This window comes from Tachypleus tridentatus, chromosome 1 (genome assembly GCF_004210375.1).
Source record: "Tachypleus tridentatus isolate NWPU-2018 chromosome 1, ASM421037v1, whole genome shotgun sequence".
NCBI classification, from domain to species: domain Eukaryota; kingdom Metazoa; phylum Arthropoda; class Merostomata; order Xiphosura; family Limulidae; genus Tachypleus; species Tachypleus tridentatus.
In genome coordinates, this window is record NC_134825.1 from 88,259,156 (window position 1) to 88,286,192 (window position 27,037).

General features: G+C 34.3%; 1 protein-coding gene across 2 annotated transcripts in view; it reads right to left on the bottom strand.

The window, feature by feature from the left end:
- Window positions 1-27,037, bottom strand: part of Pex6 (peroxisomal biogenesis factor 6) — a 76,635-nt gene that overhangs the window by 33,233 nt on the left and 16,365 nt on the right. For both annotated transcript variants that reach the window (XR_013030439.1, XM_076510217.1), the window contains exons 3-7: window positions 25,782-25,822; window positions 25,053-25,098; window positions 8,446-8,539; window positions 5,416-5,567; window positions 4,356-4,467 (exon numbers count right to left, since the gene is read on the bottom strand). Coding sequence is in view for 1 of the 2 variants with exons in the window: in XM_076510217.1 (XP_076366332.1) it covers window positions 4,356-4,467; window positions 5,416-5,567; window positions 8,446-8,539; window positions 25,053-25,098; window positions 25,782-25,822 (445 nt within the window). In the remaining variant the exon portion in view is untranslated. The remainder of the gene's footprint in view (window positions 1-4,355; window positions 4,468-5,415; window positions 5,568-8,445; window positions 8,540-25,052; window positions 25,099-25,781; window positions 25,823-27,037) is intronic.

A 27,037-nucleotide genomic window follows, 5' to 3' on the forward strand; every position in this document is an offset into this window, starting at 1 on the left:
TTGGCAGGTTGAAGAAATGTTTCCTGTAAGGAAAGATACATACAATGGTACAAATCAATCACTGCTTTGATGTCATCCAGATTAGAACATAAACCTCGAAAGTCCCACTGTATCAAAGTAGCCATTTTTATTTATGTTTAGTCAAATTGGGTGGTGAGCCCTTCCATTTTTGACTACGTCTTTTTTCTTTATTTCTTAATTACAAGGAAGTCTATAAACCTCCATGGATCCTGCTCTGGATTGATTAGGTAGGTCTCTGTTGTTGGAAGAAGATTCCAGTGAATTAGGGTATGAACAAATGATTGTTTTGCATCCCACTGGGCTGGAGAAGAAGGTGTACCTCAGAAAATGCCTCTTATCAAAATGAAAAGAAATGGATCTGGGCATCTGCTGGAAAGAATGGTAGGAACAGAGATGGGTGTTAACGTTGATTCATCAACTTTCTTAACCATGAAGGACAAAAGACTTTTCATATGGTTTGAGAACTATTCTTCCAGAGTCATGGATAGATCCCTCTGCAGTCACACTGTAGTAGTGAAATAACTTTCAGCAGCATGCGTCCGAGGTGAAGTGGTGACAGTAACTTTCAAGCCTCAGGGTAAGAAATGTTTTGAATATTTTTCAAATGCTGTACCTCTTTTTCTTTCACCTACTTATGGCAAGAAAAAAAGTAGGATGGGTGAGAGCCATTACAATTAATGTAATGAGAGTTTGTCTCACACTCATAGGCATCGTGGTCCTTACCATCGCAATAAGCACACGTCAAGGAATCATGACGATGTCTTCGAGTGACTGAACCACTGACACTGGAAATATCTCAGATGGTTTGGAATGTATGGCCATACCTTGCAATTAAGACAACTTCCCTTGATGGTGGCAGGTGCACTCGCTGATGTAAACGTCAAAATTAGGACATTGGTTGGCATCATAATTCGATCTTTGTGAGTGGAGATACACATCACTGCAGAAACTCCTTAAGTGGAGAAACCAGTGACGATCTCTGACTTGGATATGATTTTCAAATCCCTCTCAACAATAACTCCTCATAACAAATTGAAAGTAGCATGAGGAGTAACATCAATGGGTATATCCCCAATGGTCTTTGAATGCAAGAGGAATTCAATGTGTTTAGGAGTGGATGTTTCCACCAATATGTCACCAGAGAAAAGCTTTTTGACTAACTTAGGAGAGCCAGCAAGTCCCTCTAGTCCTTTCTGAATAAAAATGGGAGAATGTGCCCTAAAGATTTGTCTGAAAGAGAAGGTAGTATAAGGAAATGAGGTAAAGGTGTTACAAATGTTGAAGATTGCTGCTCACAATCTTCAAAATGTGGTCATTTACCTATGGACTGTTTTTTCACTATTTTATTTAGGAGTTCCATAATAAAAAAAAAGAATATTTTGGTGCCCACTGACCCAAATCCCCATGAAGCCTATGAGGAGACACACTACAGTACCAAATAAGGATGCCACAGCAACACCAGGGTTTCGTGAGCACTATACCCAAAAACCAGCATCAGATACAATGTTCACAATACCTGTTGAGAACATCCAATGCTGGTACTTGGTTGACCTTAGTGCAGGTGAACCAGCTGATTGACCCTGGAGGAGCCACCCCAAGGGTGCTCGTCTACAGGAATTCAAAATGGTGTGTTAGGGTTGAACCCCTCACCACCAGGATCCTCTCCTCCCCTTCATGGGTCATCATGCACAGCAAACATGTAGGTGGATGTTTAGATCCCAGAGGAGGTAAACTGAACAAACAGAACCTTCTCTGGGAGGTCCCCTCACCATGTACAGGAATCTACACCAAGGGAAAGTGTAAAGGGAAATTAAGTTAGAACAAAAACAGTGGCCCAATGTCGGATAAAAACGTAAATAGAATATGCCATGGTACTGACACACACTGATAATACAGTTGTTTAATTAAATTTTGAATACAATTTTGTTAAAAAAGTCATGATATGCACGCTTTGAACCAACCATATCCAGAAACTTTACATTCTATTGTTTCTTTATTTAACTTTAGGTTATTTTAACTTTAATATTCTCAACTTTCTTAGCTTACAGGGTAAGTTTCACACTAGGCTAGTAAGGTTAAAGGTTGCTTGACATTTTTATTATCAGTTCAAATACACTAATATTTATAAAGAATAAGGTAAATGACACAGTTAATCTGTTTTAAACAAAAATTTAACTTTGTAACTTTTTTCTAGAAACACCTATGAAGTACAACTAACACTTATATTACAGCAGCTTTGTACTGACTATAATTATTTGTATTATTTTTTGCTTTACATGAGCAGATCAATAATGAACAACATAGCATGGCAACAACAATGAACATTTGGCATATGTGTGCACAGTACCAAACGTTTAATTCTTGAATGTTTTGTTGTATACATATTCCATCTTCAGCAAACTATATTGAACAGGGTAGATTGTTAGGTACAAGTACTTATAAAGTTTAAACATTTTATAAAAGTAATTAAAATACCAAATAAAAGGATGAAATAAATTAAAAGATGACCAAATAAACAAAGGATAGGATAATGTTACAATATTACATAAGTATTCAGAACAGACTTGTTTGTGGTAAAGACACTTACCCCTCAAACTCCCACTCAGGTCTCATGTATCAGTTACCTGAAGTTCACAAAGATAGCATTCCCTCAATATCTACTTTGTCTATCATCAGTCTGCATACTTATTTGTATTCTAAATTCATTCATTTACAATTTAGTTTACAATTAAAGATCCGTTTTTCTTTGAACAAGAAGTTTTTTTTAAAATAATAATGCTCATCAACTAATTACTTCCCAGTTTTGACATTTAATCTTTATTCACAAACATTCCACATGATGAAACAGTACAAGTAATCTCAAAGAAACTTTCCCTTAGAAGAATGAACCATACAGAAGCTTTAATCACCAACAGTTTAAATAATTATTTAACCTTGTCCTCAAGGATAATACGTTTGTCTTCAACAGTAAATAGAGGGCATAACAATGGGATAACCCTTAGAGCTGGAATAGGGAATTCCTTTGTCACTATGAGTATTCTTAGCTAGACATCTGTCCCACTGAATACAAAGTAGCTCTATATAGAAGGTATGTTGATGATATGTTTTTGTTATTTTGAAGTGCTACTTACATCAAATAATTTTTTTTGGATTATTTAAATTTGAAACACCCTAACAATAAGTTTACTCGTGAAACTAAAAAAAATAAATAAAAAAATTAAACTAACTTCTCTTGATAATTTAAACCATCAAATTAGATAACCATTTCACATCATCTGTTTATAATAGAAAAACATACAGGCATACATACTCAATTTAAAAGTTTTATGTAACCTCATACTCAATCTTCTCAATAGAGCATATAACATCTGTTCTAACTACCTCTATTTTCATATCAAAATCACTGCCTTCTAAAATATTTTGATAAACAACAGCTATCCCTTTCATTTTATTCAAACCCTAACACACATGTTTCTTTCTCACAAATTTCAACCCCCAAATAAACCACACACTGTTCATAAATACCAATTAAGGTTGACTGTTCCTTTTCAGGTAAGCAAAGTTTCATAGTGAAGTTGCTAATTTTAGGAATAATTAAAACACTTTATCCATAAATGTTATTTAAATTACCTTTGAAAATACAAAACCTATTCTGATCTAAAGACCTATTATCTCCACCTATGTGTTCAAGAATCATATATAAATACACGTGATAAATATAATGTCCCTTACATTGGCAAAACTATATGCCAATTACACCTGCAAGCATGTGAATATACAGAATATTAAACAGAACTAATAAAAAAAACTATCAAATCCACCAGACTCTACAATTTGCTCACATAGTGAAAGCATCAACCACCCCATCTTGATTACGAATTTCAATGTCATTGTATCTGGATCATCCAATATCAAACTTTTAACTAGAGAAAGTTTATCTATTGTAAGTTAACCAACAACTTTGCTATAATTACATCTATTATGAATGCTTGTGTAATATTGTTGCATTATCCTATCCTTTGTTTATTTAGTTATCTTTTAATTTATCTCATTCTTTTATTTAGTATTCTAACTACTTTTTATAAAATATTTAAACTTTATAAATACTTGTACCTAATAATCTACCCTGTTCTTTATAGCTTGCTGAAGATGGAATATTTATTTTACAAAACATTCAATAATTAAATATTTGGTACTGTACACACACACATGCCAAATGTTCAATGTTACTAGCAAGTAGTTCAAGTAATGGAACCAAAATGAAAATGAAACAGTGCAATGAGAAAATATCCTAATAATTAAAGTTTATTGCTTAGTGCTGTTTCCTTCTGTACCTGGTAAAAATGCATGTTAAGACGTCGAGAAAGAGCTTTGACAATAGTTAACTTTCCACAGCCTAAGGGACCACTCAGCAGTATGCAAGGACTTATTTTTGTTCTTGATGATCTAAAAAATATCTTTTTGTTAATAATGTACAACAATAAAAAACAAGAGATGACAAATAAAGCCCTATAGTCTCAATGAGAAAACTAAGTGATTATTTATAAAATTTCAAATATACAGACTTCAAAATAAATGTTTGTTAACTTCGACCAACAAGAATATATTCCTCAAAAATCTTACAAGATTGTCAACAGACCTGGAAGTGCTTAGATTAGGATCAATTAGATTTGTGAATCATATAGCACAAATAATATCAAATAGCATACTTAATTTAATTTGATATGTTTATTACACAACCAGTTCATCTATGATCATGTTATTTCTTAACCAATTATTCTATAAGCAACAAATGCTAAATCATTAATTTAATGGAACTAAGGAGGTATTACCAACATTATTTTACAACAGTGACTAATCATGTCGCAGTTAAATTATTACAAATTTTAACTTATTTTATGCAGTGTTACTAATTCAAGAATAACTGTAGTAAATCTTATACCACAAACTTTAAAGTTTGCTGGCAAAGTGCAATATTACTATGTGATTTCACACTTTCTGTTTTCAAAGGAAAAAAAAAACTAAAACAAAACATTCTAAAAACCCAAAATCAAAGCTTTATTACCATTATCACACAACTCTGAAGTAAGATTTTTTACCCCTTTTAATGGATTTGCTTTTGTGTGGCACATATTACATTTTCCCTGCAACCCAAATAAAATCTGCTATACAATAAGAGTTCAATGCATATATAAATTCTACTTTGGCAAGTTATACCACAGAAAAGCTTTAGACTGTGTAAACTGGAAATACCAGTTATAATTTCTTTGAAAGTCCTGCAAAAATAAAACTGAGAATAAGACAAATCTTATCTTACTGAAATACTGCTGAAAGAGAAAAAAATGAGCTTAAAACATAGGCCTTACAAATTATACATTACCAAAGAAAACTCACTCAGAATTCAAAAATGGTGTTAAAAGGAGCTCAAGATGTTCCACATACTCTAAAATACCTGGTGGTTCTGCAGAATACCATATTGGATGATATGGCACAGAAGAAAAGAAGGAGTCCATTGTCATAGGTATATAAGACTGAGATGTTCCTACCTATGCAAACAGAAATAGGAAACAGTTAAATAATTCTTACTGAAGTGCCAATTTGCTTAGTAACTTAAAGTCTTGAGTGTATTATTAAGAAAGGAAAAGTATACAAATAAGATATGGAAAAACCAGTCAAATAACTCTTGGGCATCCTAGTTTGCTTAGAAATTAAAAAAAAAATTGAGTGAGTTATTACTGAAACAAAATTACTTTCTGAATTATGAAGCTATAGACTTTATACCATTAACAAGATTAACTGTTGTGTGGCTAAACATTCTGAAATTTAACACTATGAAATGTTAGTTTATTTCATTTACCTATTTGCACTATGAGATGACTTAAAACAAATTAATACAGTTAAATGTGGATATATATAATGCAATTAAATAAATACATTTAAATAAAGTTAAATAAGTAAACAGCATCATGAGGAAGGGCTGTATTAAAAACAGCAAATCCCAACCTCTGATTAATTATAACCATAATTTTTAAGCCAAAACAAAACATTATGGTAAAGGCACTAATTAACACAACATTGAACCATATCAGTACACGAAGTTCATTGTTATATTTTTACTTTAACTTACAGATGTATAGATGATTTAATAAAACATGATTTAGATTTAGAAATTAAAGTAATTGTTAAAAAGGATATCAATAAAAATATTTTTGACAAAAGAAAAGATTTTGACTTTCCAATTTATGGTTTACCCACTTTAAATAGTAATGTGAAATACCCATCATCTGTTATAAATAACTCTGCAGTTATTCAGATATTGTAAAATTTATAATAAATTACAATATTTTATTAATAATGTTGAAATACTGATATAAATATTAATAGTTAATGGACTTAATAAAGAAATTTTAAATAAAATTATTAAATTATTCTGTAATAAATACAAAAATATACTAAATAAATAAAAATCAGAGAAATTTTACTAAAAATTTTGAATAATTATTTTTAGTTAAAAATTAGGTCATTTAAGATCTTGGCATTACTTTAAGCAAATGTACACATTAAGTTGCATATAAAACCATAACAGTCATAGTAAACGTAGTATACTGATATGGTTTAATGTCATGTTAATTAGTGCCTGTACCATACTGAGGGCAGGAATGCTAATATCAAGAGGTAAGTTTCATCTTACTTACCCCCAAATGGTAGTAACTTATTTTCCTTATGTTTATTTTATTTTTTCATCTTTTTCTTATTCTTATTTTAACTTGGGAAAGCAGTCACTTTCCCACAACTGTCTGCAGGCAGTAAAGGGTGGTTTAGATGTAGGACATTGTGAGCTTGAGCACCTACATATCACTCTCCTAATTTCTCATCTAATTGTATCTTATTTCTTAGGAATTGACTAGCGAATTGGAGTTTAAGATTGATAGATGGTGGTGTATCCCCACTGCAATTTGGGTCCTATTTCTTCAGTCACTATCAAAACCTAGAATACATATTATAATCCCATATTATAACCTATTCAGCATATTTTGTTTAATTTTAATGTGTTTTGTTTTGGAGTAAAAAATTATGGTTATATATATAAATATATATTTATATGTAACAAAAATAAAAAACTGAAATATATAGAGATATTTTTTATTATAAATCCATATTTTTATATCATACATTTTTTTTGGATTTTTATATACATATATTTGGTAGAATTAGAAATTGCAAGTACTTGAATTTCTGATGTCAAGATTTAGAAATTAAAATAATTGATAATGATATCAATCTAAATATTTTTCATAAAAGAAAATATATTTCCTTTCCTATATATGGTTTACCCTCTTTTAATAGTAACATACCATACTCTTCTGTTATGAGAATTATAACTTCATCACAATTATTCAAATTTTGTAAAATCTGTAATAAGTTAAAATATTTTATTATTAATGTTGAAATACTGATACAAAAATTAATATTTAATGGATTTAATAAAAAAACCAAACAATATTATTAAAATATTCTGTGATAAATAGAAGAATGCATTAAATAAATAAAGTAAAACTTAAGGAAATTTTACTGAAAATTTCTAAGCATTATTAGTTGCTAATAAAGTTGTTTCAACAGCTTAGCACTACTTTTATGAAGATCAACACCTTTTTGCAAATAAAGACTTGTTTAGAGTCTTAAGATTGGTAGTTACAGTGGAATTAATGGGTTGTGGTTGGGAGTTATTTTAGATAACTGGTTGGGACTCTTTATACTACCATAATTTGTCTAAAGAACTACTAATTAGTTCCTTAACACAATAATGGAAGTTGGAATATCAACTTCAGGAGGTATGTTAATCTTACTTACTCCCAAGTAATAGTATTTTATTATTTTTACTTTTCCTTCTTCTTTATTTTGGAGAGCAGTCACCTTCCTACAACTAACTATCTGCAGGCAGTGAAGGGTGGTATAAATGTGAGATGTTGTATCCACATCTCACTCCCCCAATTTCTATTTCTTTTGATTATTTTATTATTTATGAATTTCTTCATGAAAAACTGGCAAAAGGAGGTTAAAACTAATAGATGGTGTATCCCCACCACAATGTGGGTCCTACTTCCACAGTCACCTCCAAACCTAAGGTACATTTTATATCTCACATTATAACCTGTATCCTATGAATACTTTTGATTTGTGCAGCATTTTTATTTTTGTTTGGGCTTGTTTTTTTAAAAACAAATATATATATATTGTATCTTTGTCATCTTACTTTTGCACTTAAAATTATATCTGACAAAAGCAAAATTATTCAGTGAAAATATTATATACAAATTTTAGATACTTATAACAATAATATTAAATGAATAAAATATTATTTTATAAAAGCTGGACATAAGATTTATTGGTAGTCACTATTTTATAAAAAAGCAAATATCTTACAGTATATAAATAGGTGTGACCTTTCTTAGCACGATATCCCAAAGATGATGGAGGTCCTTCTACAAGAACAACTCTATAATAGACAACTGGCCACCTTGGAGAAAAAGCATTTAACATAAATCTCAGCACACAAATAAAGACTTAGCAAAAGTAAATAAATACCCAGTTTTAAAGAATAAAAGCTTATTCTGAAACTTTAAATAGCACTGGTTGGTAAAACTTCACTTCAACTGCTTTGAAGTGCTGCATATGTCTTTATGCAGGCAGTAATGGGCTTATATACACAGTGCAGAAAACATCATCATTCTTTGTCTGAAAGATTTCAGCTCATTCTTGGCACAGAATCTCCATTACAGAGTCCTGTGAAGTGGATTTAATGGAATGCTTTCACATGAATTGGTTAAGGATAGTCCACACATGCTCAAAGGGGATTATGTCTGGTGATTAGTCAGGCTATAGCAGAATTGTAATGCTTGGACTATCTTTCCAGCTGAAAGGTATTTATTTACTTATGTCAATTTTTTTTTGCAAAATCTGACTAACAAAAGACATTTTAACTTTCATACATCTAGTGGAAAAAATTATTAATTATATACAAATTGCTTTGTATTATCACAGAACTTGACTGATGTTAAATTTTCCTTATGTGAAAATGTATTTTCAATAGATATTCATTTATTTATTTACACAGAACAGCTTGATTCCTTTGCACATCTGCCCATGAGATTCACATGCCAATAGCACTGAGATAACTCCCATCTAAAAACATGAACTGTACTGGAGCATGATGTAGCTATCATGTAACAAAACCTTTCTACCAAAAGGAGGGTGACACAACCTACTTGCACAGTAGCTTCCCCTACAAACTTGTGTTAAAACTAACTTTATTCTTAGAAAAGGCAATAAGAGAGTGCACCAGGTCAAAAACTGTTAACTTCTAAAACAATGCCTTACTTTCACAAAACAGCTAGAATCTTGTGTAAAAATAGTGGAGTGGCAGTTTTCATTGGGGCACACATGTAGGAGACCACATCATCTCTGAATTAGGGTATACTCTTCACCTGGAAGGTAAAAAAACAAAAAACACCGAAGTGTCATATGGATGGGTGGAATTGTAGCATGACCAGTTGAGCACTAGCTCTCAGACTGTGCAGCTTGTTTTACCTTGATTCAACTGGACAGACCTGACAAGAGGTGTTGAACCCATCCTGCTTCAGAAGGAGAGAACACTAGCTGTCTAAAGGGTGACCCACACTACATAGATAATGCTGCCACTAATGAACTTCTAATCAGTGGCTATAAACTGGTAAGAAGCAAGGGTCTCCAGTGCTCCAGCTGAAGTGCTCAAATTCTCAATGAACATTAGCCAGAAAGTTCTTTTACTCATGAAAATAAAATACGTGACAATAAAGCTACTTTGTAAAGCCAGCAAGTGCACGTAAAAGAGGGCAATCACTTCTTTGATGTCAGTTTTTTCCTATGATAGTCCATAAAATTGACAGTCTGGATCAGACAACTGAGTAATTCTAATACCAAGGAGAAAACTTCTAATGGTCTTGCAGAACACTCCAACTCAACAGTGAGCCCTGGTAGGACCAGGGTAGATGAGTTAAACACTTTCAGTTACCCTTTAGCCCAAAAACGTGTTTGGGAAATAAGCCTACCCTGAGAGGAAACACTAGCCCCCTAGACTCCTATAAAAGAAAGGAGGGTTATGAAAAATAAAATGTAATTACTGTTTTCAAAGACAATGTGTAAACTGAAGAACAGCAACTGGAGGAGTCAAAACTCCACAGGCATTGAAACACCCAGATGATAAGGATAATGAAAAATAAACAGTATGCAATCATTAGCATACTCACTTAAAGGCTCTCATCCATGGGTCAATAAAAGTGACACACAATAGAGTGAGACAGGTGCTGAATCGGAAGTGATTATGTCTGTGAGCGTAAATATTCAGGGAAGAATATACAAACTGAAGCAGCTGGGGATCCATTGAGTATGGGTAGAAGGAAAGAGTTTCCTGGACACAGAGGTGACAGGAGGCACAAAAACAATGATGGGATGTGTGAAAGGGAAACATTCTTGCTAAGTAACAATGAACAGCCTGAATTGGACACAGTAAAGCAATCCAGATCCAAAAAAGAATAGAGGTGAGAAATCAATGGGAGAGAAATATGAGAGAAAGAATAATCATCTTCCAAAGCAACTGTAGACTTAAGGAGAAAAGCTGGTCATGGTAGAGATTGGTTGGTTGGTTGATTTGGTGTTTTATGGCACAAAACACCTAGGCTATCTGTGCCAAACATCCAGTAAAAGGTTAAAATTAAAGTGAATTTAGTAAAATTCATAAAAGAAATTTAAGGTAAAACAAAACAAAGTTTTAAAAAAAACATAAATAGCATAAAACCAATGTTTACATTTAGTCTACAGAGTTAAGAGAAAAACTACAGTGATACAAATTCTAAAGGACTTTTTGTAGCACAATTAAAATTATCATAATTTGCCAAGAAGACTAACAGGAAAGTTCAAAAACCACCATCAGTCACCTGAAGTTGGCCTTTCCAGTCCTAGTTCTGAGTTACTTGATGTTATGGCCACTTTCAAAAAGTAATAAAATTTTTAAAAGACTTGTAGCAAAATTTTAATAATAACTCGCCAGGATAACTAACAGGTAGTTCAAACAACAGTGTTAGTCACTTTAAGTTAACCTTTCCAGCCCTGGTTTTGAGTTATTTGATGTTACGACCATTTTCTAATTTCAAATCAAACAAGATGTACTTTAATTCTTAAAATGGAATCACATTAAAAAAGGTCTGATGTATAAATTAAAAAACTTAAATAGCATTAAAAAGATTAATGGCCTTTAAAAAACTAAAAACATTTCTAAGGTTGACAGTGTCATCATTGCCAATAACACTGTCTAACATTATGGACAAACCTTGGAACAACAACATGTTTAAAATAGTGCTGTTGTTGAGAGTCATAATGATGACAAGAAAGTAAAATGTAGCTTATTGTGATCTGAGTGTTACACAGACTACACACTGGTTCATCGGTTCCAGATAAAAGAAAATGATGAGTTAAAAAACTGTGACCAATGCATAGTCTACTTAGAACAACTTCCTCTTTCTGCAAATATCAATGTGGTCCAATATCCAGAAAAACTGAAAAGAAGTAGATGTTAATGAGAAATGGGACAGTCGGTTTTGAATATCGGTAAGAACAAGGTATGAACTAGCGTAAAGTGATTCTAAGGCCAGTAGAGAACTAAGCGAGTCAGTATAAATAGTGCAGTTTGAGTACTGATTAACTTTTATGTGATCCAGGGCAGGAGAAATGGCTTTGTGTTCAGCAGTGAACACAAAAGCTGTAGAGGGGATTCTACATGCAACCACCGAACTACAACAAACCATGACAGAGCCCACACAGTCACTTGATTTTGAACAATCGGTATAAATAAGAATGGAAGGATGGTTCAAAAGATGTTCAGTAACATAACAGACAGTATTTCCAATCAGGAGTGTCTGCTTTCCTCAGATGACTTAAAGATAGGTTACATTTAGAGATAATAAAAAGCCATGGTGGGATGGGCTGACCAGTGGATACAGCAATGTTATCCAAGAACAGACCCAATTCATCCAACCATGTCTGGATACAAAGACTAAAAGAAGCAATGGCAGATCATCTGTTCTGAAAAAACATGGCCCACCGAGGATGGAAAACACATCCCCAGGTGGGATGATGGTAAGGAACGAAGTTTAGAAGCACATAGTAAAGTCATTTGGAAATGGCAGAGGTGCAAAGAAGGTTCTTAAGACTCTATGTATAAGCTCTGAACTGGGAAAGTGTGGAAAACTTCAGTGCAGAGCCGAAGTCCTTGATGATGAATGGGGTCCAGCATCTTTAAGACCGAGGTCATGGCAGAGCCATAGACCAGTTATTCCTAGTTAAGTTTTGATCAAATAAGAGCATGATATATCTTTAGCATAGAACATCAATCCACTCCCCAGGTGATGGAAGACAGGACACGGAGGATGTTCAGTGCTCCTGTACATTTGACCCGTAGCTGCTTGATGTGTAGTATAAAGGTCAGGTAGTATCAACCACAGCCAGTCTCTCTCAAAATTATAGGAAAATAATCACTGCCTCATGGATTACCGTCAACCCTCTATGAAAAATGACAGTGAAGGGGAGCAAACTGAGAGATCAATAGCAGTAAAAGACTGACTTGATGCATGAAAATAAGTAGAACCACCACTGAAAAGAGAAAGGTTGGTAAAAGAGAGCATACACTCTAAGGAGCAAACTCTTCACATCAATATCAGCACTTCCCCAGAGGGGATGATGTCCATTAAAGTCCCCTAGGATTAAAAAGGGAGACAGCAACTGTTAAATGAGAGCATCAAGGTCTAATTGATCATAGGTTTCTCAAGGCATCAGGTACAGAGAACAAACAGTAATGATACAACCCAAGGAAACATGGATGGCTATGGCCTCCAAAGGTGCGTTAAGTGGCCGCATGCTGATCAACCAACAGTGCCACCCCTCAATGCACTCATCCTGTCATTTCTGTACAAAGAAAACCACCAAAAGGCGACTGTATTGGCAGATTTCAGAAATGTGTCTTGTAAGGAAAGACATACAGGGTGGTAGGAAGCAGTCAGTGTTTTGATGTCATCCAGATTAGAACGTAAACCTTAACAGTTCCATTGTATCAAGGTGACCATTTTTATTTATGTGTAAGCAAACTGGGTGGAGAACCCTTCTGTTTATGACCATGTCTTTTTTCTTTACTGTCTTTATTCAAGGGGGTCTTTCAACCTCCATGGATCCTGCCTTGGGTTGATTGGGCAGATCTTTGCTGTTGGAAGAGGATTCTGGTGACTGAGGATGTGAACAAATGATCATTTTGCATCTTGATGTGGGACAAGATGTATCCGAGGATATGCCTGTACCTGGAATCAAAGGAAGTGGATCTTGGGATTTGCTGGAACATATGTGATGGATAGAGATGGGTGTTGAAGTTGATTCATCACCTTTGTTAACCATGGGGGGTTAAAAGACTTTTCATTTGTTTTGAGAATGATTCTTATAGATGCACAGAGAGATCTGTCTGCACTCCCACTGTAGTAGTGAAATGAAGTGCAGCAGCATACATCCGAGATGAAGTGGTGTACAGTAACTTTCGAGCCTCACGGTAAGTATTGTTTTGAATTGTTTTCAAACACTGTACCTCTTTTTCTTCCAACCATTTATGGCAAGAACAAAAGTGAGATGTGTGAGAGCATTGCAAATGATGCAATGAGGGTCCATTTCACACTCATAGGCATCGTGGTGCTTGCCACTGCAACGAGCACATGTCAAGAAACCATGACAAGACATCTTTGAGTGACAGAACTGCTGACACTGGAAACATCTGAGAGGGTTTAGAATGTATGGCCATATCCTGCAATTAAAATAACCTGCTTTGATGGTGGCAGGTGAACATGGTTATGTAAATGTCAGAATGAGGACACTGGTTGGAATCATAATTCCATCTTTGCAGAAACTCCTTGGATGGAGAAACCAGTGAGAATCTCTGACTCTGGGATGTTATTCAAATCCCCTCTCAACAATAACTCCTTGTGATGAATTCAAAGTAGCATAAGGTGTAACCTCAATAGGTATATCCCCAATTGCCTTTGAATGCAAGAGGAGTCCACTGTGTTGAGAGGTAGATGTTTCCACAAATATGTCACCATAGCAAAACTTCATTACTGACTTTGGAGAGCCAGTAAGTCCCTCAAGTCCCTTCTGAATGAAAAAGAGACATCTGCCCTAAAGGTTTGTCTGAAAGAGAATGTAGTATAAGAAAATGAGGTACAATAGATGTTACTGATGTTGAAGATTGCTGCTCAGAAGACATGGTTGTTTACCTATGGATTGTTTTCTCACTTATTTAGTTAAATTTTTATTTGGAGGATCCATGAATAAAAAAGGAATATTTCTGTGCCCAATGACCCCACCCACCATGGAGCCCTATGAGGGAATGCACTACAATGCCAAACAAAGCCACTGCAGCAATGCCAGGGTTTTGTGAGCACTATACCCAAAAACCAGCATCAGATGCAATGTCCACAATACCTGTTGAGAACATCCAATGCTGGTACTTGGTTGACCTTAGCACAAGTGATCCAGCCAATTGACCCTGGAGGGGCCACCCCAAGGCTGCTCATCTACAGGAATTCAAAGTGATGTGTTAGGGTTAGACCTTTTAACCACCAGGATCCTCTCCTCCCCTTCATGGGTCACCATGTACGGCAGACATGTAGGTGGATGTTTAGATCCCAGAGGAGTAAACTGAACAAACAGAACCTTCCCTGGGAGGTCCCCTCATCACATACAGATATCACCACTGAGGGATGATATGACAGAGACAGTTAGTGAAAACAATTGAACAACAATTAGAAGGAATTTTGAGCTCTCTTCCATGTTTAGTAAAAGGTAGAACAATGGTCAAGCATCAGAAAAAAATATTCCCCTGCCAGATCTGGTAAGAAACAACCTAAAGAAGAGCAAGATAGGCAGAAGAGAGATGGTCATAGTAAACATAATTAGGCCCAATCTATGTACTGCCAGACCAACGAAGAGCGAGCTTCTGTTTCATCAGTGTAAAGGTGCAATTACAGTCATAGAGACAATTGGCCCAGAGGAAGGAGGGGACTGCTCTGCCTGAGGCTTGATGGCCAGGAAAGCAGGGGAGGAAGCAGAAGTGCTGGAAAGATGACAAATGCTCTTGCCTAAAGTATTAGCAATGCTCTGCACATAAGCAACTTCCTGTTCATTGTAGAGAAAGGTGGAAAGCACACCTCCCAAATTCAGAAGAAATTTAGTTCTTTTTTCCAGTGTAATTGTTTTCACAAGATGTCAGCAGAATGTAGCTTCTTGACTGAATTTGGAGAGCCAGCAAGCCATTTTAATCCATTCTGAATAAAAAAGGGAGACATTTCAAGATGTAATCATTTACAAATGAGATGTATATTTTTACCATTTTATTTTTTTGGATATGGGGATCCATAATAAAAGGAGATTGATTCAGTGCCAACTGACCCCACCTACCATGAAGTCCTATGCAGGGATGCACTACAATGCCAAACAAAGACATTGAGGCAACATCAGGGCTTCATGTGCACTATACTTATAAATCAGCATCAGATCCAATGTCCACAAAACTCATTGAGAAAGTCCAAAATTGATACTCAGTTGATCTTAATCCAACAGAACCAGCTGATTAAACAATGAAAAAGCAGGATGTGAGCAAAGTGAAGAGAAACTAGGAAGAAAAAACCTGGAAGTATCATAAAAGACAAAATATAGTTAATAAAGACACCTAATAATCAGTAAAGTTGGAAACTGAACAATCATGAAAAAAAGGCTGAAAGGTTAGCCACAGTAGCATAGCCCAGAAGAAGGAATTGGTAAATGGACCAATGTAAAAAAAACTCACCACTTCTGATAATAGACAAACAGTGTTTAAGACACCAGCAACACTGCACAACAATTTTTTTGAAAAGTTTTGCTTCCTGAAAAGTTTTGCTGATTGTGACAGGTACCTGGTGGGTATGCACAAATATAGTTTTGGTTTTGCTTCATCATGTAGGAATTCTGGGAAACAGACAATTAAATGTTTAATTGTATGCAATAACGTATTTAATTGCATTTATGTTTCTAATACGCTATTAAGTTCAACATAATTAAAAGTTTTGCTCCTGATTTTCGTTTGTATTCAATGTCTGGTGCATCACGTTGCAGTGTCCAACAGTAGTCAGCAAGCATTGACAGATTCCAGTTGCTCTGATATCATTTTTCCATTGCAGCAATGTCCTGGTGAAACCTTTCACCGTATTCGTCACTGACAGCAACGAGATTTGCGGGGAAGAAGTCCAAGTGTGAGTGGAGGAAATGAATCTTGAGTGACATGTTGCACTCCATTGTTTTGTATGCTTTGAGAAGTTTGTCTACCAGCTGAATGTAATGTGGGGCTCTGTAACTGCCAAGAAAATTGTCAACAACGTCTTTGAAGGCTTTTCAGGCAATCTTTTCTGGCCTAAGTAACAGATTTTCGAACCGCTTGTCACTTATAACATGTCTGATCTGATGGCCAACAGAAATGCCCTCTTTGATCTTGGCCTCAGTTATTCTTGGGAACATCTGTCTTAAATAACAAAAACCTTCACCTTCTTTATTCATTGTTTTCATGAAATTCTTTATAAGTCCAAATTTCATGTGAAGAGGAGGCCAAAAAATCTTTGCTGAGTCGACAAGTGGTTTTTGCACCACATTTCTCTGTCCTGGAACTAACTTTATACGAAGTGGCCAGCTCTGTCTAGAATAATGTGACTCTTTGGCACAACTGTCCCTTTCACAGATGAAACAACAGTACTTTGTATAGCCGAGCTGCAGTCCCAGTAACAGAGCAATGACTTTCAGATCTCCACAGATATTCCAGTTGTACTTGCTGTACTGGATGTGCTTCAGTAACATTTCCATGTTCTCATAGCTTTCTTTCATGTGTGCTGCATATATTGAAGGGTGAACGTTGTCATTGTGTAACAGAACAGCTTTGACGCTTAACGTTGATGAATCAATAAAGAGACGCCACTCTTGCAGGCCATGGTCACAACCAAAAGTAGAGAATAATCCTTTGATATCAACACAGAAACAGAAATTGTCAACTTGTGCAAAGAATTTGGTTATATCATCTTGGCAGCTTAAAAAAAAAATTTTCGTACCTAGTGACAGCAAACACCATTCCTGCAGTCTCGAATGCAGAAATTCAGCTTTTGCTTTTGATAGACCCAAATTTCTGACCAGGTTGTTTAATTCTGACTGTGTTATGAGATGTGGATCCCCTGAGAGGCATGGTTCAAAATTCAGATCAATGTCACTGCCAGTTCCCTGCATTGCAGTTTCTTCATCTGGTTCGTTTAAGGTCTATTTCTCTGGTGGTTTCGGAATTGGAAGACTGTCGTCATGTGGCACGGGTCTCATTGCTGAAGGCAGATTAGGGTATTCAATTGACTTGTTGTTTTTGGCAGAGAAACCAGACACATTAGTCAAACAGAAGTAACAGTCCGTCACATGGTCTTTCTGTTCTCGCCATATCGTTGGGACAGCAAACAGCATTGTCTTTTGAGTGCCTCTGAGCCAAGCTCTCAGACAGACAACACATGTGAGGTGCCCATTCATTATCTTGATCACCTGTTTTACAGCCGAAGTGCAGATGATATGCTTTCTTCACATGAGCAGTCATTGAGCGTCTCCGATGAACAAGCGTATACTTGCCACAAATATAGCAGAATGTATCATGGCTGTTACGACGTTGAGGAGACATGTTGACCAACACCAATCATCCTGTAAAACGTCTATAACATCTAACTTACTTGTTACAGTGCTATTGGGGCAATGCTATATTCTGAAACAATACGTACACACAATAAGGTCTATATTAATCCAATGAGCAGCATCTGTGTATGCAAGTCACTTTGAAAGCCTGCTGAGACAGTGTCAAGCTGGCTTTGGTCTCCTTAGGTATGTCTGGGCTGCATACTTCCAAATAACAGCTTCCAACCTGGCCTTATTTCATGTCTAGATACTCCCAGACTGCACAAAACATTGGTCATAGGTCTCTCACAGAAACAAAAATTTTTGGACCCAAATATAAGAAAAAACATGACAAAACTGAAGATTTCGACGAAACAACATGTGATGGGCAAATTTGATGTGATTTTCATGATCAACAGCCAAAACTCTATAAGGAACACCCAACAGTGTTCAAAAAGCAAAAACTTTGTTGTGCAGTGTAATGAAATAGTAAAAATGTTACACAGAGAAGTCATGCCTATGGGTAAAGGATTGGTCAAATCCTACATATGAGGATGAAAATAATGACACTCCTAGGTGAAAAAGGGGCATGTGTGGTTAAAGCAAAAGAATGCAGAAACATGGCACAAGAAAAGGGAGCCTGTACACCAAGTGAAAAAGTAGAAAAAACTACTGTTGTACTGCTGACAAAAGAGGTACCACCAATAGGGCTTGACAAAGTGGGTCATATATCAAAAATAGCAGTTCCAATGCATGCAAGCAGAGTCTCAAAATAGGTAACTCTCTTATGGATTATACAAGAAATTACTGTGGAATTGTCAGAGTGGATCATTACCAACCGATCCACAAGAAGAAGATGCAAATATTAAAATACTCAACAAATGGCCAAAAGTTTGAGAACGCCATTTACAGATTCCCCCTAGTCTAAATAGAAGGATTTTTGAAAGGATGGAGATCCAGTTGATGCCTTCCATAACATTGGCAAAGCTAAACCACCAAGAATAGGAGAAAGAAGGCATACAATTGTGGACAACAGATCTTGAAAAAGGTTCCAAAGAAGGAAGTGCACATGTGCACAGACTAAAAGATTGAGAGTTTCAAGGTAAGCCAGAATCCCCAAAGGTAAAAGAACCTTGAGAACAGAGGATAAATGGGAAGCATGAATCATGATAACAATACAATATATTGCTTGTAAGAGAGGAGGTGAAGGCTGAGACTGACTGAAATGGGAGTTGAAGAACATGCTTAGATATACCAAATATTAAGTAGATATTTGAAAAAACTTACAAGGCTCGACAGCCCTCCTGAAAAATAACATATGTGTGAAAGGAGTCTTCCTAATAATGACAAGAAGATGCCAACTACCCATGTAATAAAAGACCCTTAGCCAAGTCCAAGAATGTTTCATTTGAAATTTAGCACAAAGCTGCACACTGAAGTGCCTTTGGTCTGCCCACCATGGGCATTGAAACATGGTTTCTAGTGATGTAAGTTCACAAACATACAGCTGTACCACTGGGGAAGGGGGGACCCAACAAATCTGAAAATCTGAGGAGCAGATGAAATGCAAAAAGAAAAAGCAAGGAACAAAAAGACAATCTTGATTGATAAAACAATGCCGAGAGAACAATTAGATCAGAATGAGTAAAAAGTGCCTGAAACATCAACCTTATTCATCAACAGTCTAAGTTAAAAAAACTACCAGAGAGTAAAGAAACCCTCTACATGGAATTGAAGGATGACAAGAAATCAGGTAACAGACAATATGCCACAAATGGATGTTGGTCTTCAGTTTGCTTGGGGACCACTAAGAGATGAGAGTAATAACCCAGAATAGGGATTAGTACTCTCTCTCTCTCTCACTGGCACTCTTGGCCAAGAAATCTTAAGACTATTTCCTCAAGACTCTGAAGGTAAATGGAACTGGAAGGAAGGGGGGGTGAGGGAGAGAGTGGTAGTAGAGATAGATGCTATGATTGGGAACCTAGTGAACCCACTGCTTGTTAAAATATGGATACCAAAGTCTAGTAAAGAGAGACAGGTGGGTTTCCACACAACCAGACTTGACAGAGTAGTCACCAACAAGGTGAGTACTAATCTGGAACAAGGCACAGAAGCTGGAATGGAAAGAAGAGCAGGAACAGAAGTTCAAGATTGTGAAAGAATAAACTAAAGCAGACAATATGGAATGATGCCTTGACATTTTAGCTAAGTCTCCAGTGAGTCAGAGAGACTCTTGAAGACTTCTTGGTGAAGAAATACAGACCAACAAAGATCATCAGGATAAGCATGAGGTAAGTATGCAATAGCTTGGAAAGCATTCTGTCTCAATAAGTTTTAACAACAGAGGAGTCGAATAAGAAAGTACAAAGTCAAGGAATAGTATGATGCAATATGAAAAAAAGAGAACAAACCTCTCCACAAAACCATTCTTTAGCACAATGAAGTGAGAGGAGATAACACACAAGTGTGGTCAGAAAAAAAGACAAAAAAGTGAAAGTTTGGAATTAGAAAGGGAAATAGAAGTTAAAAGACTTGTCCCAAAACAGGTAAAAGAGATCCCAAAGACTAGGTATGAAAGAAGAATGGTTCTAATCCAAGACAAAAGAGTCACATAGATGAAGATGAAAATTCATGTTAGTACTGGTGTACAGTTGTTTGAGGAATGAGCCTGCATGGACCCTAATATGCCAGGCAAAGGATAGAAGACAATATAATCTTGAATATGGGTTTCATATAGTGAAACATGGGAGGAACTGAAAGATATAGGGAAAAGAGAAATAAAGGAACATACTTGTAAAATCGTGCCAAGAAAAAGATTAGAAGGATGAAGATTTTTCTTCATAAATAAAGTGGTGAGTTTAGTAAACCCTGGTGGGGGAAATAATCAGTCAAAATAATTATTATCATAGTCATCTGCATAGTGGGGAGAAAAAAATTGCCCAAATGGATGAAAGAAGGAGGGCCAGTATGCATAAAAGAATACACAACACATAGAACAATGGTTGTTATTCCTGCACAGGCAATGAGTATCCAGTAGCCACAGGTCTCATGTTAGTAACTTGAAACCATTACAGGACGAAGTAGAAGTTATTGTAACTAGAGAATTCAAAATAGCAGGAAATCACCAAAGAATGTTTTTTCTAAGTGAAGTTAAAGAAACTACACTAGTTATATGAAAATAAGGCCTAAACTGGGTAAATTTGAACAAAAAGTAAACTCAGTCATAAATTATCATAAATCTCAAATAACTGTTAAATAATTTTGGAACATGTCCATATTAGATGTGCTCACAAAAATAAAGAAGTTAATTCAAGTAAAAGGGAGAGCTACTGCTCAAGAATATTGGTGAAAGCTATCATTGCATGATGATATGATGTACTAGTGCAGTCCATATTACACTTTTTTTTCTGTTTCTAAGGAGGGAAGTAGCTCAAGGTTAGCAGTATGTAAACCTCACAGGCAGAAGCACAAAGGAATCAAACTGTTCTGTGTGAGGAAGTGAAATATCATCTCAGAATTAAATTTCTCCCTCAATAGTTTCTTTTATCAAATGGATGCTACTTGTTATTGCTTTTAACCACATAAGCTGCCCAAAAACTTGATAGATATATTACTCTAGTCAATTTTTCAACTTTATTTAACTTTGTTATCAGATATAAGAGCCAATTTTTATTACCACTTATCATAACAGACTCATGTTTGTAGGTATCTCCAGAGATGCCAACTATTTCAAATGACTGAGCGTAATGATTGTAGACAGAGCCCGTACAGATATCATACAACCACTGGATACAGTTTTGAGTCATCCATGTCTGTGGATCCATCTGTGGCTAAACTGTAAACACTGTTAGTAAATATGCTTGAAATCATTTTGTCATCTTCACAACCCAACATTTGTACAATGGCTGTAGTTTTGGTTCTAGCACAGCCATATTTTTTTGCTATATCAGAGTCTGGGAACATTTTTCTGCATAGATGTCCTGCATGATCAGCTACAGCAAGGGGTAAATTATGAGCAATGACAAATTGCGTGAACATCACTTTTGCATTTATGGTTTCATATACTGAACTCTTACTCATAAATGTCGTTATCTGCATCGTTTTTGTCTTTTGTTGGTGAGATGCCGATTTTATATGTCTGAAACAATCGTTTATCCCGCCATGCGCCACAGAAAAATCGATGTGACAAACTGTACAAAACACATGACTGTCAGTGACTTTTGATACAATGACTGGATATTTTGCACTATACTCTTTCCTAAATTTTTGATTCACAGTTTTATTAGTCCTTTTAAATTTGCCAGAAACAAGACAATCTGGTGAACGAGGCCTCTTTTTCTTCCATGTTGTGAACGATCGCATTGGTGTTTTTATGCCGCTTAAAAAATGAGAAATACCCATCTACGCAAGCGCTGATTGGCTGACAAACACTGATGATGTAACTATGGATTCCCCTACGTTCCCAGTATGGAGAAGCACTACACTCAAATTATTGGTAGACGTCAGAGATACAAATATTTTTTATTATTTCGAGCATAAACATGATTGATTGATTGATTTAGTGTTTTATGGCACAAAGCAGCTAGGCTATCTGTGCCAAATGTCCAGTAAAAAGGTAAAAATAAATTAAATGTAGTAAAATACACAAAAGGAAATGAAGGTAAAACAAAACATCATTGAAAAACAGAAAAAGTATAAAATCAATGTTGACACCTAGTCTACAATGTTAAGAGATAGAAAGCAGAGTACGAGAAGTTGGAAAGTACTTTCTCTAGCAAAATGGTAATGATCATAACCTGCCAGGAAGACTAACAGGTAAGTACAAGAACCACTGTCAGTCACCTGAAGTTGGCCTTTCCAGTCCTGGTTCTGGGTTATGTTGTCATAACAGCCATTATCAAAAGGTAAAATAAGAAAAGTGTTAAAAGACATATAGCAAAATTGTAATAAAAATTAGCCAAATGTCCAGTGAAAAGGTAAAAGTAAAGTAAATGTATTAAAATTCGTAAAAGGAAACAAAGGTAAAAACAGCAATTAAAAATAGAAAATGGCATAAAACCAATGTTGATATCCAGTCTACAAAGTTGTAAAGGGCTTCCTGTAGCAGAATGGTAATGATCATAACCAACCAGGAAGACTAATAGGTAAGTACAAGAACCACCGTCAGTCCCCTAAGTTGGTCTTTCCAGTCCTGGTTCCGGGTTATGTGTCATTATGGCCAGTACTAAAAGGTAAAATAATAAAAGTGTTAAATGACATGCAGCAAAATTGTAATAACAACTCGCCAGGATGACTAACGGGTAGCATAAACATGATTATCGCAAGTAGCCATTTGGACTATGTCTTTTATTTATTATCAAAATTTAGTTGTATCTCACTAGAAATTTTCTTTTCACCCATTTCAAGCCCTGGGGGAACAATTTATCACTTTATTATATAGGCCTATATAATATATAATAATGTGGGAGCTTCAACAAGTCGTAATATTGGTCTGTATGAGCGTATAGTTGTAATGTATACACCAAATTCGTAATGATTACGCTCAGATCACAATGGTTGGCATCTCTGTATCTCCCTCCCAAAATTAATAACAACAGTAAATTCTTTTTCTACTTCTTAATAAACAGAATTCAATTATTTAAGTATTACCTGCTAAATTAAATGCTTATCAGTAAAAATACAGTAGATTTGTTCCTAAGTTTTCATCTAAGGGGAACCAGTAAAGTACAGAGATTATATTAGATATAAAATGTTGTAACTTGAGGAACAAATCAACAATTAAATTAATTAATTCATAATTTCACTTAATTTTCTAAAGTTAAATAGTAGGCCTGGTTCACATTAGCAGCAGCAGTTATTTAAATAAAACCTCTTTTTCTGCTTTTGTACATTTAAATTATGACATACCTTTCAGAAATGAATGACAAATAAATGATAGTAAAGAGAATTACACAGTTTTTAAATATATATTAATCAATTATTTTAAAACAATTATTTAAAAAATATCTATGTGTAAAACCAAACAATGTGAGAATCAAAGACCTAGTTACATGAACATCAAAAGTTTAATATTTACGGAATAATAAACAGTTTGGTTTGCAATTATTTCTTTTCTTTAATGTTAACAAAACAGAAATCATCAAACAATGTAAAAATATCATTAAAAATTAAAATGTTTTGTGTAAAAGTGTGATGATAAAGTGGCACGATAATTTGGAGAGCTTTCAAGAAAACATTACAAGTATTTTGTACAGAAAAAAATCCGAATTTCTAATAAAGTATTTTTACCAAAAATTAATGATTCAATAAAGGAAGATGAACATTGAGTATTGCATGTTGTCTTCCTTTCTTATATCAAAAACATTACATGTAAATTGGCATAACAATAACAAAATAGAGAGATGTGTATTAACTTTTTTTTAAATTTTACTTCTCTTGCCAACTGGTATTTAGTTGACAAAAACAAAGTATTTAAAAAAGCACTGTAAAGCATAAAGTACTTAAGTAAGACGACTTTAGCAATATGGATAGTAATTTACAAATAAAACTGTCACACTTTGTAACAAAAGTTGGTGAAACTTCCATTACCTACATACATAATATGACGTCAATATCTAGATATCTGTCATACCGACTAATGAGTTACATACCCCTAGTCTTGTAATTAAGAAAACTTGATAATAATAATTTTACATACAAAAATCAGGCATTTCCATATATAGCAAAGATGTTTTCCAAGATAGAGAAATTTTATATTTTTACAGTAAGACTCAAGTACCATTTTTGTACTCTTAAATTATCTCTCTCTCATAATGACAGAAAACAAAATACCAAATTGACTGTTTGATGACCTAGAAGTATAAATCTCGAATAATTGCAATCACAGTTAGTATCTGATACTATGAAACAAATGATTAAATTGATGTTAACTTTTTACATTTTGAGAATTAAAATTAATTAAAAATGATATTTATTTCTGAAAAACAACATGCTTCTTTTGATTGAGTAGAACTCACTCTGGTGAACAAGTCATGTGAAAAGTGGTAAAGTGCAATAGAAGTATAATACTACATTAAAGACATTTAGATCTTTAGTTCAGATGACATTTACAAAGCAAGTTATGCTTAAAAATAAACTATGTTTCAGAAGTAAAACCGCATGTTTTCAACCCAAGTTTTACTTCAAAAATGTCAAATTTGTTAAATATTCTTGATTACAACAAACACAGTTGGACTTACTTGGTATAAAAAGAATTTTCTAGTTCTTGGTGAAAGGAAACATCCTCTGAAAATTAAAATAAAATGCACCATCTATGCTGTTGTGAAATAGCATTTACTATGATGAGTATATTTAGTTATTGTAAATCTCAAAATTCTATATTTTCTTTTATACACAGTATAATATATATATTTCTAACATTCTTCCATACAATATAGGACAAAGTTATTACCATATACTTAATTTATTCTAATATAATTGTCATCTCCAGAAGGAGAAAATGTTTTAATTTCTGTACTTTTTTAAAGTCAGATCACTTATTACAACAAAGGTCTATAACTTGCAAATAAAAGTAATAAAACAACTAGTATGTTTATCATACTTGGTATTTTTACTAAGTACAGAACACATCACATGAAAAGAATTTATATGTCTTCACCATAATCTCGTATCTCTTGGCCTTTGTAAATCTCCTTGATTACAGGAGTTTAAAAACAATTATATTACAAATCTTGATCTGACAAAGGTTTGTTATGTATTTCATATTCATCTGACAACTAGGCCTTTATAGGTATGGGCTATATTTTAACAAATAAAAAAATAATAAATAATACAGCATTACCTTAAGTTAGGTTAATAAACTACTAAAAATAAATTTCAATATATTACAGAAATGAATGTACATTGTGCATAAAAAGTTATAAGTTGCATTAATATGAATACTATCAATAATAGCAGAACATTTTTACCTCTAGAATCAATGGCTAAGATGTCTCCTTTGACAACATATCTGAAAATACATATTACATTACAAATTATTAGAGATTTTGTCAAACGTATACATAAGAAGCTATTAAGATATATGCATTAAATTAACTCTAATAAAGTTAAATAGTAGAATTAATAGCATTGACTTTCCTAGTTATTTAATATTGTAGAAGAGACAGAAGGAAATTTGTGAGCTAGATAGCAATTTGTTATAAACCTATTGTAAAACATCCTACCATTTGGCAAGTTCTTTTCAATTATTTGGTAAAAATTCTGAGTCCAATTCACTTAATGATAAAAGAAATGATTTATTTTTCCAATAAAATTTATGAAAGGCTAGTTTGCTTACAGGCTTAACCTAAAATATTACATTTGAACAGATATTCCAAGATTAATGGTATCTAATTTACTTATATAATTCCTTCACTGATTGATCGAGTTTCTTAATAAATGCAATAACTCTCACAATTAATGCTGAAATGAGTTACTCTTTGAATACTTCACTTAACTCATTAACTCACTACTGAGCTTACTAACTACTGACTCTGGACTTTCTAGATCTTAACATCATCATAATGATGAGCTCCCTCTAGCAAATATCAAAACAACAAAAAATTGACAAGTATACTTTACAATACAAACAATCCTTATTTAGACCACAAAATTAAAAACAGTTTACTATGACTATTCACAATAGTTGTTCTCTAATAAAAATATCAAAACAGAGAGGTCTATAAAAGTATGTTTTAACAGTGTTTAAGCTGAGAAGCAAAAAAGTATTAGCTTTTGTTTACAATTTCATGCAAAGCTACATGAGATGCTACTCATCCATAATTTAGCAGTGTAAGACTAGAGAAGAGGCAGCTTGCCATCACCACCAGCTGCCAACTTTTGGGCTACTCTTTTATCAATGAAGAGTTGGATAGATCACAACTTTATAATGCTGACATAATTTGGTGGGATTGCGATTGTCAAGTTCCCTAACCACATGGTCATGCTGGCCCTTATTATAAGTAAAATATAAATAAATTAAAAAACTGTCATTTTTTCTTGGTACAAAGGTAGACAAAAGGCTATTTTCACTCTGCTTACCATAGAGAATTAAACCCTGGATTTTTTAATTGAATATGAAATTCATAAAATTGTCACTGAGTGACACACAAAGGGAATAACAATGGGAACATGTTTCAAACAAATAGTTTCATTTGACATGCTTGATTTAGAAAAATACTTTTTA